The sequence below is a fragment of the Pseudorca crassidens genome, chromosome 17 (genome assembly GCF_039906515.1).
Source record: "Pseudorca crassidens isolate mPseCra1 chromosome 17, mPseCra1.hap1, whole genome shotgun sequence".
NCBI classification, from domain to species: domain Eukaryota; kingdom Metazoa; phylum Chordata; class Mammalia; order Artiodactyla; family Delphinidae; genus Pseudorca; species Pseudorca crassidens.
In genome coordinates this window covers 41,943,584-41,957,584 of record NC_090312.1, presented here as the reverse complement: position 1 = coordinate 41,957,584, position 14,001 = coordinate 41,943,584, and the positions used below count along the sequence as shown (strand labels likewise).

At 39.9% G+C, this 14,001-nt stretch overlaps 1 protein-coding gene and 1 non-coding gene across 7 annotated transcripts in view; both read left to right on the top strand.

Moving 5' to 3' along the window:
- Window positions 1-13,539, top strand: part of NDUFAF6 (NADH:ubiquinone oxidoreductase complex assembly factor 6) — a 43,286-nt gene extending 29,747 nt beyond the window's left edge. For all 6 annotated transcript variants that reach the window (XM_067711734.1, XM_067711735.1, XM_067711733.1 and 3 more), the window contains 3 exons: window positions 1,059-1,160; window positions 3,668-3,724; window positions 8,339-13,539. In XM_067711734.1, coding sequence (XP_067567835.1) covers window positions 1,059-1,160; window positions 3,668-3,724; window positions 8,339-8,467 — 288 coding nt within the window. In that variant the 3' untranslated portion in view covers window positions 8,468-13,539. The remainder of the gene's footprint in view (window positions 1-1,058; window positions 1,161-3,667; window positions 3,725-8,338) is intronic.
- Window positions 1,767-1,891, top strand: LOC137210809 (small nucleolar RNA SNORA14). The gene has a single exon (XR_010936738.1). It is a non-coding gene; the product is annotated as a small nucleolar RNA SNORA14 (small nucleolar RNA).
- Window positions 13,540-14,001: the final 462 nt, after the last annotated feature.

Here is a 14,001-nt window from a genome sequence, read left to right as displayed (position 1 = left end):
CTCACTTGGTGTACTTACATGTTGATGCCTTACTCCCTTTCAAGCAATTTCAGTAATTATTCCTAGTGGTCACCTTAGCCTGTTCTTTATTTTATTTTAAAGGAGGAAATAATCCATTAAAAAAGAATACTGTTTATGAGAACTTTTGTTTTCTGGAGGAGGTTCATTATTGTCTGTTCTGTTAAACTTCTTATCTGTTTGTTTCTTGCTTTATTTTGTTTCACCTACAACTGTCATTAGTTAGCATCTTGTTGCATATTCTTCCAGGAGAGAGAGTGTCTGTGTGTGTGTCTATATACGCACTCACATACATATAGATATATTTTATTTATTTATTTTTTTTTTGCGGTACGCGGGCCTCTCACTGTTGTGGCCTCTCCCGTTGCGGACGCGCAGGCTCAGCAGCCATGGTCCACAGTCCCAGCCGCTCCGCGGCATGTGGGATCCTCCCGTACCGGGGCACGAACCCGTGTCCCCTGTATTGGCAGGCGGACTCTCAACCACTGCGCCACCAGGGAAGCCCCTAGATATATTTTAAAAAATAAAATAGGGGACTTCCCTCGTGGTCCAGTGGTTAAGAATCCGCCTTCCAATGCAGGGGACGTGGGTTCGATCCCTCATTAGAGAACTAAGATCCCACATGCCACAGGGTTACTAAGCCTGCATGCTCTAGAGCCTGAGCGCTGTACCTACTGAGCCTGTGCGCTCTGGAGCCCCTGCGCCGCAACTAGAAAGCTCTCGCGCTGCAGCTGCTGAGCCTGCGCACCACAACTAGAGAGAAGCCCGCACACTGCAATGAAAGAGCCTGCATGCCACGTGTGCCACAACTAAGACCTGGTGCAGCCAAACAAAGAAACAAACAAACAAATAAATAAATATTAAAAAAAAAAAGAAAGAAAACTGACATCATGCAGGCTGCACGGCGTGGCCAAAAAAAACCAAAAACCAAGAAAACAAAATAGGCATTATACTGTATATACTGTTCTATCACCAGTTTTCTTGAGCTAGTTTTAATTGTGCTTTTTGAATCCTGATGTAATGTACATTTTCCCACACAGCATGGTGTTTCACAAGAGGATTTTCTACGGAAGAGCCAAGATAAAAATGTGAGAGATGTAGTATATGACATGGCCAGCCAGGCACACTTGCACCTAAAGCATGTAAGTAGCCTCTTTTTGCCAAATCATTTAGGAAACTATCATTTCTAGCTGTGGCTACTCCTAGAGCATGGTTGTAAGTGTTCCCTGTTTGGCAGTCCATATCCATCGCTCACTGAAATCCCAATAGATTTATCTCAGGGATTATTATAAACTTTTTCTACTTTAAAAAAAATCTCCTTCTCCCTCTCAGCTTCCTCAGTTAGGCTCCTCTCTGATCCATCCGCTCACTATTTCTCTCTCAGGGGACAGTGTGTCTTTCTGCCTTGTTAAGGCTGATGCCTCTTCTACTCTTCCAGGACCTTGCATCGTCAGCAGTTCCCAGCTGGTATTTTCAGTTGGCCTTTCTGATAACTTGCCCCTTTTATCTTCTGGTTTGTTGCTATTGCCTTCTGAAGTTACAGGCAGCCCATTGGACCCTTCTGTTTCTTATTTTCCCCTCCCAATTAACCTTTTTTGCATAAGTGTTCTACCTTCATTTTACCTCAAGGCCCTCACCACCATGGTACCATTCACCATACTATAATTTGGCTTTCATCCTGCTTACTCTGATAATAATCTCTAGTATATAATCTCCTTACTGCCACATTTAAAGAAGTGTCTGCTTTGTTGCATTCTTAAACCTTCTTGGTAGCTTTATTCTAAATGCTTCCAAGATGTGAGCGAATGTAACTTATCTAGGTTGCTCAGTCAAAATAGTTTTCTGAAACTAAAATTTACATGTAATTTATTAGAGCCCAGAAAGTACAAACAAGTGATTGCCATATTTAATATAACTTAAATATATTAAAGCTATAATACTAAAACTTACCAACTAATTAAGCTATAATAAGTCATTAAAAAATAAAGAGTGATTTAGAGAGGGTAGATGTTTTATATGTATATGTATGTATGTGAATGTGTGTGTGTGTGTGTGTGTATATATATATATATATATATACACACACACATACATATACGTACACACATATAACAGAGGAAGAATCAGCTGGACTTGATAACTGTTTGGATTGTAGCAGAATCAGGAAGCAGGAAAGTCGCAGGCTGCATGGAGTTCAAATATAGATGGTGATGATGCCAGTCAGAGACTACAATAAAAAAGCAGTGGTGTGCTGGGTGCTGATCAGTAGCTGCTGGACATCATTGAATGTAAGGGGATTAGAGGGCATTTAGGGAGGTGGGCTAAAATGCAGATTGTAGGATTGTGACTTTAAGAGGAGGTCAGAACTGGAGGTACAGATTGGGGAGTCATCCAGGTGGAAGGCTTATGTTTAAAGCTCTAAGTGTGGCTATGCTGTTGTCCAAGGAGAATATACATTTAAACCATAAGACCAAAGGCAGAACCTTGAGCCCACCTCCATTTCTCAGGTAGGAGGAGGAAGGGCCATTTAATAGGAAGAAGCAGAAGGAAAGAATGATCAAAAGAAGTGGGAGAACTCAGAGTCAGTGTCTTGGAAACCTAGGGAGGAGCAAGTTCCAAGAATGGGGAATACTGAAATTTTGCATTTCTTGGAGAGATTGAGAGAAAAGATAGGTACGATGATTAGTAAATTGTGGATGGTCTTGAAGAGAGCAATTGTAGTAGGTGGGGTAAGTGAGTCAGGAGTAAGAAGCAGTATCTGACAGTATAAGCAAAGACCTTCAGACAGAAGTGGGCGTGGTGAGGGCTGGACGATGGGCGCCAGCCTAAGTGCATCAGGGCTGTGTAGTCTGGAGTAGTAGGGTGTTAGGTTGGATAGATGAGGTTAGATTCAAGATGTGTAGGCCTTTGAATTCCAAGATGAATATTTGGGACATGATCTATCAGGGAGTTAAGTTAAAGAAAGAAAAGGTAAAACAGTGACTTTAGGACATGAATTTGGCTGGCTCTGGCTCTGGGGCATGAATTAAAGGTTGGGGAACACAGAGGCAGGAAGATCAGCTAGAAGGATCTTATATTCATCAAGACAGGAGGGAGTGACATCCAAGCTGGGAAGGTGCTGGGACTTCCCAGGGAAGTCCCAAGGGACAGTTGACCCTTGAACAATCACGGGGGTTAAGGGCTCCAACCTTCCACGCAGTTGGAAATCCATGTATAATTTATAGGTGGTCTTCTGTATCCAAGGTGGATTCAACCAACCAAGGATCATGTAGTGCTGTAGTATTTACTGTTGAAAAAAATCTGCATGTAAGTGAACCCATGTTATTCTAGGGTCACCTGTATGTCTTCATTTACCCCTTACCACAGAGCTGGGGGGGGGGGGTCAAAGTTATAAGGCAGTTGGAAATGTCAAAACTAAATGTAAGAAAGAAGAGAATTCTTAATATAGTACCTTTTCCTGATTCCTTTAGGTTTGGCAAATTAATCTCAACCGACAGGAGATGAGAACTATTTTCTTGCTTTCGAGAGCGTCCCTAGCAGTGCTGATTTAAACTACTGGTGTTGCTTTATGTTCACTTTCAGAGGGAGAGTGTTTATTTCCAGAAATGTTTGTATTTCAAACCAGTTTCCTTTTGTCTTCCTTTTTTAGGCTAGGTCCTTCCACAAAAGTGTTCCTGTGAAAGCATTTCCTGCTTTCCTTCAGACGGTAAGTAGATTAACAGAGAAGGTTGTTTAATTAATGAAGCAGATGTGTATAATTTTTTTTTCTATTTTATAAGGTTCCCAGTGCAGATCTTTAGTTTGGAGTCTTTGTTTGTTTTCCTCCCTGTGGTATGTTTTGTTAGTTACATTCTGCTTTTGGTGAAGGTCATGCCTCTGTTCCCCAGAGGCAGGTGAGTGGAATTGTCATTAGCACTGGCTGCAGCCATACTGCATCGTTTTGAATCTGTTTTGCCACTTACTAGCTGTGGAACAAGTTCCTTAATCACTATGTACCTCAGTTTATTCATAGGTAAGATGGGAATCATAGGAGAAACCACCTCATAGGAGTGTTAGGCTACTTATAGCCATATAAGTATGACTTAATAGTCTATTATATTTTTTCTCCTTAGTGACCATATTGTAGCACTGGTTCCCAAAAGTGGTTCACAGACCAGTGCCGAGCTGGCTGCATCAGAATAATCTGGAAGGCTTCTTCAAAAATACAGATTCCTGGGGTCTTCTTACTAAATAAGACTCTTGAGGTTGGGGAGGGGAGCATTTCTAAGAGGATCTGTGATTTTTAAAAATTCCCCAGGTGATTCTGATGTGTAGCCTGGTTCAGGAACCATTGTGGTAAAATGCATAAAGAAATGAGAATAGCTTCCGGTTAGTAGCACCTACTGTGGGACAGGTTCTGAGCTAGGTCATTGCATACGTTATTCCTAGGTGTGGTTTACTTCATTTTATAGATAGAAACCAAGGTTCAAAGATCTGTGATGTTTGAAAATGGAAAATTCATGCATTTTCTACAGTACCAAACATACCTTCTACATTTTTCCCTAAAATATATTTAAAGATTCATTTCTATCCTTTCACATCTTCTATCCTGGGTCTCAGATCTGAGTGTTTGAAATCATTTTCTTTCTTTTCTGGGTTCACTTATTATAAAAGTAATATGTTAATGTTTTAGATGTTCACATAAGAGGAGGCAAAAGAAATTAGAATGCTCTCACAATTCTATCCTTTCCAGAGATAATGTCTGTTCATCTTTCTGGACTTCTTATGTTCACGTAATTATATATGTATTTTTTGTATAAATGAGGTGTCGAGCATCTCTTTCTGTGTCAACACATTGTTCTGTATCACCATTTTTAATTGTTATTTATTTGGTTATTTGGTGATGTACTATCATCTCTTTTGTCTCTCTTTTTTTTTTTCTATTTTTTTCTTTTCTTTTCTTTTCTTTTTTTTTTGGCTGCACCACACAGCATGCAGGATCCTAGTTCCCCAACCAGGGATCAAATCCACACCCCATGCAGTGGAAGTGTGGAGTCCCAACCACTGGACCTCTGGGGAAGTACCCATCACCTGTCTTGACTTATAAGCTCTAAGAAAGTTCAAGACTTTGTCTGTTTTGTTCACTTTTGTGAAATAGGTTGTTCTCAACTCTGCTTGTCCATTAGAATCACTTGGGGAACTTTTAAAGCAAAACAAAGCAATATTGGGCCTGTCCCCAAACCAGTTAAATCATATCAAAGAGGTTGGATCTAGGCACTGATACTTCTTAAAAGTTCCCCCAGTAATAATGAAGTGCAGCTAGGCCTAAGAACCACTATCTTAGGCTAGTGGTGTGGTCCCCGGGCCAGCAATATATGCCTCGGATATTGTTAGAAATGTAGATCTTGGGATCCACCACAGACCTAATGGATCAGAAACTCTAGGGGCTGGAGCCCAGCTCTGTTTCCGTCCTGTGCCAGGAGAAAGTAGAGGGACTACATGGTAATTTCCGAGGAGCTGCTTCTATCCTACACCCTCATTCCAGCTGGGGCACATCTCTTCTCATTTGTTTTATATATGGAGCATCTGTTAATTACTTTGTTCAAAGAAAAGGTTTTGCTGTTTAAAAATGGTTTGAAAATGACTAGTCTAGGGTAGAGTATGTTGTGCTCTATAGATGAGGTTTTAAGAAGCTATATTCAGAAATTGTAACATCTTTTTTTTTTTTAAGTGTTGGTTCATTGGTTTATTTATTTATTTTTGGCTGTGTGGGGTCTTAGTTTCTGTGCAAGGGCTTTCTCCAGTTGCAGCAAGCGGGGGCCACTCTTCATCGTGGTGCGCGGGCCTCTCACTATCGTGGCCTCTCTTGTTGCGGAGCACAGGCTCCAGATGCGCAGGCTCAGTAGTTGTGGCTCACGGGCCCAGTCGCCCCGTGGCATGTGGGATCCTCCCAGACCAGGGCTCGAACCCGTGTTCCCTGCATCGGCAGGCAGATTCTCAACCACTGCCCCAGGGAAGCCCAGAAATTGTAACGTCTTTGAGAATTTTGCAATGAATTTGTTACTTTGAACAATTTATTTACCATTAACCATGAACCAAATCCTAATTTGTGAATGCCCAGTTGAGCTCTAATTTTGAGGTCATGTTTCATCTGTATTTTAATGGAATTTTCTCCTAATTATAAAAGCATTACATTCTCATAATAGAGATTTGGAAAATATAAAAAGAATATTAGAAGAAAATAACAATCACCTACAATTCCCAGACCCAGAGGTAAATGCTATGTACACTGTTCTTTCTTTTAAATGAATTTCTGTGTATATTTAAAGTCACACTTTATATGGCAGTGTCCTATTTATCAAACATTTAACCACATCATTAGAGATATTAATACAATATTTGATGGCTGTATAATACTCTCGTGCTTGTATCTTAATTTCATTAACTATTCTTTATAATTGGATATTATAAAACTATTAAAATGAACATAATAAAGTTCTTAGAGATGGAAAGTTAATAACAGTATATGAATTAATTTTTTAAAAAAGCAGGTTACAGAACATTATGAATAACATGAGCTCTTTTTTCCAAAAATAAAAGAGAACATGTGAAAGTACACTAAAATATCTTCAAAGTTTTTTCTCTTAACGTGTTTTTTATTTGATATCTACAAATGAATATATATGTATGCATGTATTATAAAGGATAACATAATGAACACCCATGAACTCACCACTTAATCCAGAAACTAGAATGTCACCATTAAATTGCACTCATGTGTTTTCCCAATCTCATCCCCTTGACTCTGCCTTCCTCCTCCAAGTAGCTATCCTGAATTTTGTATTTATTATCTTGCTTTTATTCTAGAAAAGCTTTTCCCTATTTTATGTATTCCTAACCAAAATGTTGCTTCTTCTTGGCTGCATTGGGTCTTCATTGCTGCACGTGGGCTTTCCCTAGTTGCGTAGAGCGGGGGCTACTCTGTTGTGGTGTGCGGGCTTCTCATTGCGGTGGCTTCTCTTGTTGTGGAGCACGGGCTCTAGGCATGCGAGCTTCAGTAGTTGTGGCATGTGGGCTCAGTAGTTGTGGCTTGTGGGCTCTAGAGCACAGGCTCAGTAGTGGCACATGGGCTTAGTTGCCCTGCGGCATGTGGGATCTTCCTGGACCAGGGATCGAACCCATGTCCCCTGCATTGGCAGGAGGATTCTTAACCACTGCACCAAGAGGGAAGTCCCTTAGGTTTTTTTTTTTTTTTTGAGCTGTTTATGTCTTCTGGGTTACACACACACACACACACACACACACACACACACACAGAGTGTTTCTAAGATTTATCCATATTATTGCATCTAGCTACATTTATTTCATGGCAGCTTAATATTTCATTGTGTGAACATTTATTTTTTTGTCAAAGAACTTCTGGATTGTTTCCAGGTTTTTTGCATTTGTGCACATTAATGCACATGTTTCTTGCCATACATATATATAAGTGCAGGGTTTCAAAAGTAGAGAGTGAATTTGTATGTACACTCATCCGTTTATAGTGTATAGAAGTCTGGGAGAACACACAGTCCTTTGGACAAGCATATGCTCTCTGTGGGTCACACAGGTTGCGCTGCAGAACTCTAAGGGGAGCTGTACACGTGGGCTGAGAAGGCGGTGGGGCCGCTTCACATTGTGCAGTGCAAAAGTAGGTGGCTTCTCTGTTTAATAAAAATTTACAAATTAATAAGATTGAAAAACATAAAGAGCACTGCCCATCATCAGTGTTTTCCATCGTGGCCCCCGGTCCCAGAGAAAGCTTTGTCAAGTTTTGTGTGATGGGGGGAGCATGGTGTGACGTTTATAGGGACCTGTGATTGTTCTCTCTGGCTGCAAATTGTTTTCCAGCAAGAACATGGACACCCTTTAAACTTTTTCACAAAATAATTTTTTAAAGAAACAACTTGAGCTCCCCCTCATGGCACTGTGTTTCTGTGTGTGTGTGGGGGGGGGTTCATTTTCCTCAAATGAAACACCCCTTTTGTATTCTACAGAATCTAGTAATAAGACCTGGCAAATAATTTCTCTGTCACATTTTGACCAGAACACTAAATTATGATCAGAATTGGCTTGATGTTTCTAGTACTAGATCTGTGACATAGTTTTACTGGCTTCATAGAAAACTTCTTAGAAGATGTCTTTATTCTCTCTCTCTTTTAAAATTTTCATTTACATTCTTAGTATGTAGAAGACCATCTCAGGAAAACTAAAATAGCCTTAATACCTGCTGGGTTTGTTTTTGTTTCTTTTAAAGACTTAATCATTCTGTGATCTAGTGACCATTATTCTCTTTTTTCAGGTTGCTCTGGAGGATTATTTAAAGAAAATTCAACAAGTGGATTTTGATATATTCCACCCATCTTTACAGCAGAAGAATACTTTACTTCCATTATCTTTGTATATTCAGTCATGGAGAAAAAGATATTAAAATAATTTCGTGGCACTGATATTTACTTCTATTAGTTTTACAAAAGTGTACTAGTTTAGGGTTCTTGTTTACAAACAACAGGAACTGTTTACTGTTTAAGGAGAAAATTCACTTATTGGATGAGTGTGTAGGTCACAGAATTAATGAGAAGTTGCTGTGGGGCCGTGATGCCCAGATTCTGCTGCAGGCACTGCCCTTGTCACCAGCAGCCCAGACAGTGTCTGCTGTGCCATCCCTGCAGAGTCCGAGCCCCAGGAAGGAGTATCGTTTTAGCTGTGTTTAGGCTGCAGGCCATGCTTCAGCCACCAGAGGGCAGGGGGAAGCACGTCTCCTCCCGTCCTCACCCTTGGAGAAGAATGGGGAAGGGGCTCAAGAAGTACTAGGTTTGCATGCTGAGCAGCCAAAACCCAGGCGTCCAGGACAGCTGGGAAATGCATTTATTTAGGGATCATGAAGAGTGAAGTTAATATTTGAGGAGTGTCAGTCGCTGTGTTGAGGGCCTTGTATCTCTAACATTTAATCTTTACCACCCTGTGAAAATTTGTCCATGATGATAAAATAACTTCTTTCAAGAGCTCGAACCCTAACTTGACTTTAGATCTGGCCGATTTGAAGGCTTTTACTTTTTTGTTTACCCTTTTGCTTCACTCTCTATTACTGAGCATTATCATCATGAGCAAAACTGTATTAACAAAATGTGTATTAATGTAGGGCTTCCCTGGTGGCGCAGTGGTTGGGAGTCCGCCTGCCGATGCAGGGGACACGGGTTCGTGCCCCGGTCCGGGAAGATCCCACGTGCCGCGGAGCGTCTGGGCCCGTGAGCCATGGCTGGTAAGCCTGCGCATCCGGAGCCTGTGCTCCGCAACGGGAGAGGCCACAACAGTGAGAGGCCCGCGTACCACAAAAAAAAAAAAATGTGTATTAATGTAAATTAAATTAACAAAATTGTATTGAACATTCATTAAGGGGATACTACATTTTTAAAAACTACTATACTAGTTGAGCTTCCCACTAAAAAGCTCTGTGCTGTGTACTTTACAGTGTTCTCATCTGATCTTCAGAACTGTGAAACAAGGAACATTTTTGGTAATTAAAAATTTTTAATTATAACATACATACTAATTGCAAAAACCAAAATTGTTTACATTGCTGGTAGTTGGCAGATCTGGACTCTGAGTCTCTGACTCCTAAAACCAGAATTATGCCCTAGTTTCCTTTTCCTTTCTTTTTAGTGGTCATGTTTCCTGCGCACTCCCACCTCCGCTGTACCATTTCTCTATGCCATCTCAAGCCTTTGGTTTCAGCTATGAATTAGTGCCTACTTCAATTGTGAATTAATGATGGCTTAAAGTATTACACTTTTGTAAATAAAATTCAAATGGAGAACTGCCTGAGGGCAAGAATACATAGTTTTATTCATCTTAGGATTCCCCCAGCACCTCGTATGGCTTCTGATTTAGAGCAAGTGGAGATTAATAAATATATAAATGAATGAACATACAGTGCTGTTGTTTATGTTAGTGTACTTTTGGTTTATACTGATGCCGAAAGAATATCCTCTTATTTAATCCTGTGGCTTTAGAGAGCTTAAAGCTTATCTAAAAGAGGAAAATCCAGGGAAGTGGGACACATTTCCTCTTGGGATTCTGAATGGTCCAGAGTTGAAAATTCATTAGACATAGTCTTTATTAGTAAGAATTGTCTGTGGCTCTTAGCAGGTTAAATCTGGCAGCAATCAATCGCTAAGCATCTTAGTTCCTATCTAAGAAGGGTTAAAAAGAGGGGTTTAAACACTCAACTGGATTACTGGATTTTTTACTGGCTCAGAAGCCAATTTACTTTAAGTAAATAATTTCAAAATAGTTTCTAAGCTGTTTGAAATTTGATGCTTAGAGAGTTGGATGAACTGACGTTTCCAGTCTCCTAGAGATTAAGATAGGGTCTTATTCGGTGACATTTACTGTACTATTAATTTCCTGGCATAAAAGATACTCCCGTTGATGGTGCCAACATTGTTTTTCATTTTTCAGATCTCTTTTTTAGAGCATTTAAAGGAGTCAGATACATTTTCAAACCATTTAAGATGTATTTTGATATTGAATAGGTAGAGAGCAACAGATAACAAATGTTAAGTATTAATCTCAATGTAGGTAAAGTTGCTTATCATAAAATGCATTTGAGTAGTTCCAAATCAGCTGGCATTATTTTTTCTATTGGTTAAATCTCTCCTTTTGATGAAATTAAATTACTCTTGAGAAATACAACAGCAGTTAACCCTTAGCACGAACTTGGACAGGTGATGTGCTCTTGTGCTCCTAAGCTTTAATATTCACAGAGCAGTAGGTCTTTATTTTCCAAAGGATAAAACTGCCTCAGTTCAAGGTCACACAGCCATTAGAACTAGAGCTGGATGCCAAACCCACATTAGTTCAATGCCAAAGCCCACAACCCATATATTTTTACTATTCTTGAGATTGTAAAATGAACAGCCAAGTTAAAAAGCTCAAGGGTACAACTTTTTTCCAGAAATAAGTGTTACTGCATAAATTTCAGGTACAAATTAGGTTAAGAAGTATAATTACTACATAAATTCCAACTACAAATTAGAGAAATAAGTAAACAACTGAAATAGATATTAAGTGCTGGTCACTGGGTATATATAGGAAGGACACGTAACCACTTTGGAGGTCAAAGTTTTCTCAGAGGAGGGGGCGTGTGAGGAGTTTCAGGAAGGTCGGGTAGGAAGCAGGGTTTGAGAAGGGGGTGCAGATGTTGTGGGGAGGTCCTGGCCGAGGAAGCAGTCGCAACAAAGGCCAGGAGGCCAAACCAATAGCCTCTCTAAGATTTCATGTTTTGGCTTCAACTTACCTAAGTAAAAAGAATATAATGTAACGTCCAGAGTTCTTAGGAAAGTTTGTGAGTAAAAAGTGACTACATCTCCTGGTCTAGTGAAACATTTTGACTTAAGATCACAGACTTGGGAGTTTATATTTTGCCTGTTTCTCCAAATGCCTAGGTGTCCTTGGATTTGTTTTAGCTCATATAAATAGGACTTCCCTGAAGACATGGCCTGATTGATTGCCTTGTCCAGAAAGATCCACAGAGTTGTAAACATTATGCTGACAATTATTGAAAACAAAACAAAACATTGTCCTACTGTTTGGAGGACTAATAATCCACATACACCCAGAATTGGGAAGGATGTCGGAGGTAGACTGGAGGGAACGGAGAGGAGATGGGGAGTCATTGTGAAAATACCTTAAATAACACTTAACTCTACCTGCTTTCTCCTATAATGAATATGTATTTCTTGGAGTATAACTGCAAAGTTCTTTCTAAAGAATTAAGATCTTCAAATGAGAAAGATGGTGGTAAGCAAGGACTGTAATGAAATTTATGGAGAGGTGAACAGATAGATGGTCAAATTTTTACATCATGTCTGTTTATACCAATTTAAAAAGTTTGATCCAAAAGAATAATGTTTGGCACATTTTAAAATATGTAATTCATTATGTAGTTTAAGCTGAATAAAGGAATTTTGAAAGTTTAGATACAGAGCAGTATAGTGCTATGAAGTACTTCTTTTAAGAGTGTGGGCTGTGAAGGAGCCTGACTGGGTTCAGTTCCCAGTTTCACCACCCTAATAGATGTGTGACCTCAGCAAGTTATGAGAACCCTCCTGTCCCTAAGTTGTGCCTTTGTAAAATGGGCAAAATCATAATATCCACCTACACAGTTGCTGTGAGGAGTAAGTTAATACTTGCAAAGTGCCTAGAAGAGGGACCTACACGTAGTAAACGTTAAACGACGTTGTTAATCTTAGTATACAGAAGTCGCAGACCGGCAGCCTGAACCAAGTCAGGCCTTCAGGCATATTCTGTTATTCGGGCATGGCATTTGAAAAGGAGTGAGAAATTGAATGCCTTTAGACAGGACAGGTACTCTCCATTTGGCTACAGGTCTCAGCATGAGCTACTATCTCACACCCCACCTGATTCATAAATCCGTGTTACCTGCTTACTCTGTAAGCACTCGAGTTTGCAAGCAGTGATTTAGGAGAATTTGTGGATGATGGATTAATAAGTGATCACCAACCAGAGGCTGGTTTCACTAAGCATAGCCGTGCTTTCTCCCTGCAAGCCAAGTGTATTTTAACTATTGTTTACACATCTGTCCCTCACTCAGCCAAAGTTCTTTTGAGTGCAAGACAATGTTCTATTCATCTTTGTGTCCCCACAACCTATCATAGATCCTGATGCTACTCCATAAACCTTTATGGTCTGAATGAACATACCAGAGTATAAGGTGGGATAGTGGGATCCGAGGAAATGGGTTGGGGCTGATATGTATAGGGCAAACTGGAAGTTCATGTCAAAGATGTGGTGGGCAGGGCTTCCCTGGTGACACAGTGGTTAAGAATCCTCCTGCCCATGCAGGGGACAAGGGTTTGAGCCCTCGTCCGGGAAGATCCCACATGCCATGGAGCAACTAAGCCCGTGTGCTACAACTGCTGAGCCTGCGTGCCACAACTACTGAAGCCTGTGCCCCTAGAGCCCATGCTCTGCAACAAAGAAGCCACTGCAATCAGAAGCACATGCACCGCAACGAAGAGAAGCCCCCATTTGTCGCAACTACAGGAAGCCCGTGAGCAGCAGCGAAGACCCAATGCAGCCAAAAAAAAAAAAAAAAAAAAATGTGAGTAGACAGTGTATATGGTGTTCAAGCAACTATTATCAGGTATAATTGGAAAGCAGGGTGTGAGGAAAGAAAAGTAAGGCTGGAAAGGTAAATCATAGACATATTAAGGTGTTTGGATTTGAATAATGGCATGAGATTTGGAAATAAATCACAAAAGGTCCATAATACATTTTGTGTATATGCTTATGAATATTGTTTGCGTTATTTCTAGTGTAATTGTATCTTTGATAAGCGTACCTTTTGAATCAGATATGAGATAGAATATTTTTGTTCTTATTTGATAAGTCTGTGGGTTGACTTTTTATTACCCTGTACAAATACTGTTTTCCTTTGAGTTACCCTTCTCTCATTAAACAAGTCCTGCCTTGGTGTTCTGTGTGTTTTCCTTTTTATTTTTAATCACGATTAATCTTCCCAGCTGCTTAGTTATATAATAATAACCTGTGTGTTTAAACACAGGCCTACAGATTGAATTTCTCGGAGAGCAAGTTTTAGAGCTTTTTAAAACCACAAGATCTCTTTTATGGGTGCTACAAAGATTCTTTAGGACTCAACATTAATGATTTGAGAAGCTATTTTACTATATCTTACATTTGTTTCTTGCTGCAGTGGTTTTATCCTATGTTAATCTTCTAAGTGGACTAATAAGCTGAGAAAGTTCTCAGGCAATATAAAGACACCTCCTCCACTCCTTTCTTATAAGCTATTCCATGTGGTCGTTAGAATTAGATCTGTTTGAGTCTTGGTTAGGGAGAGTGTGTAATTCTCTCTTTACTGAGAGATCATTTTCTAAAATTAATGTTTTTTTTTCTTTTTACACAAGTAACTTACATGTG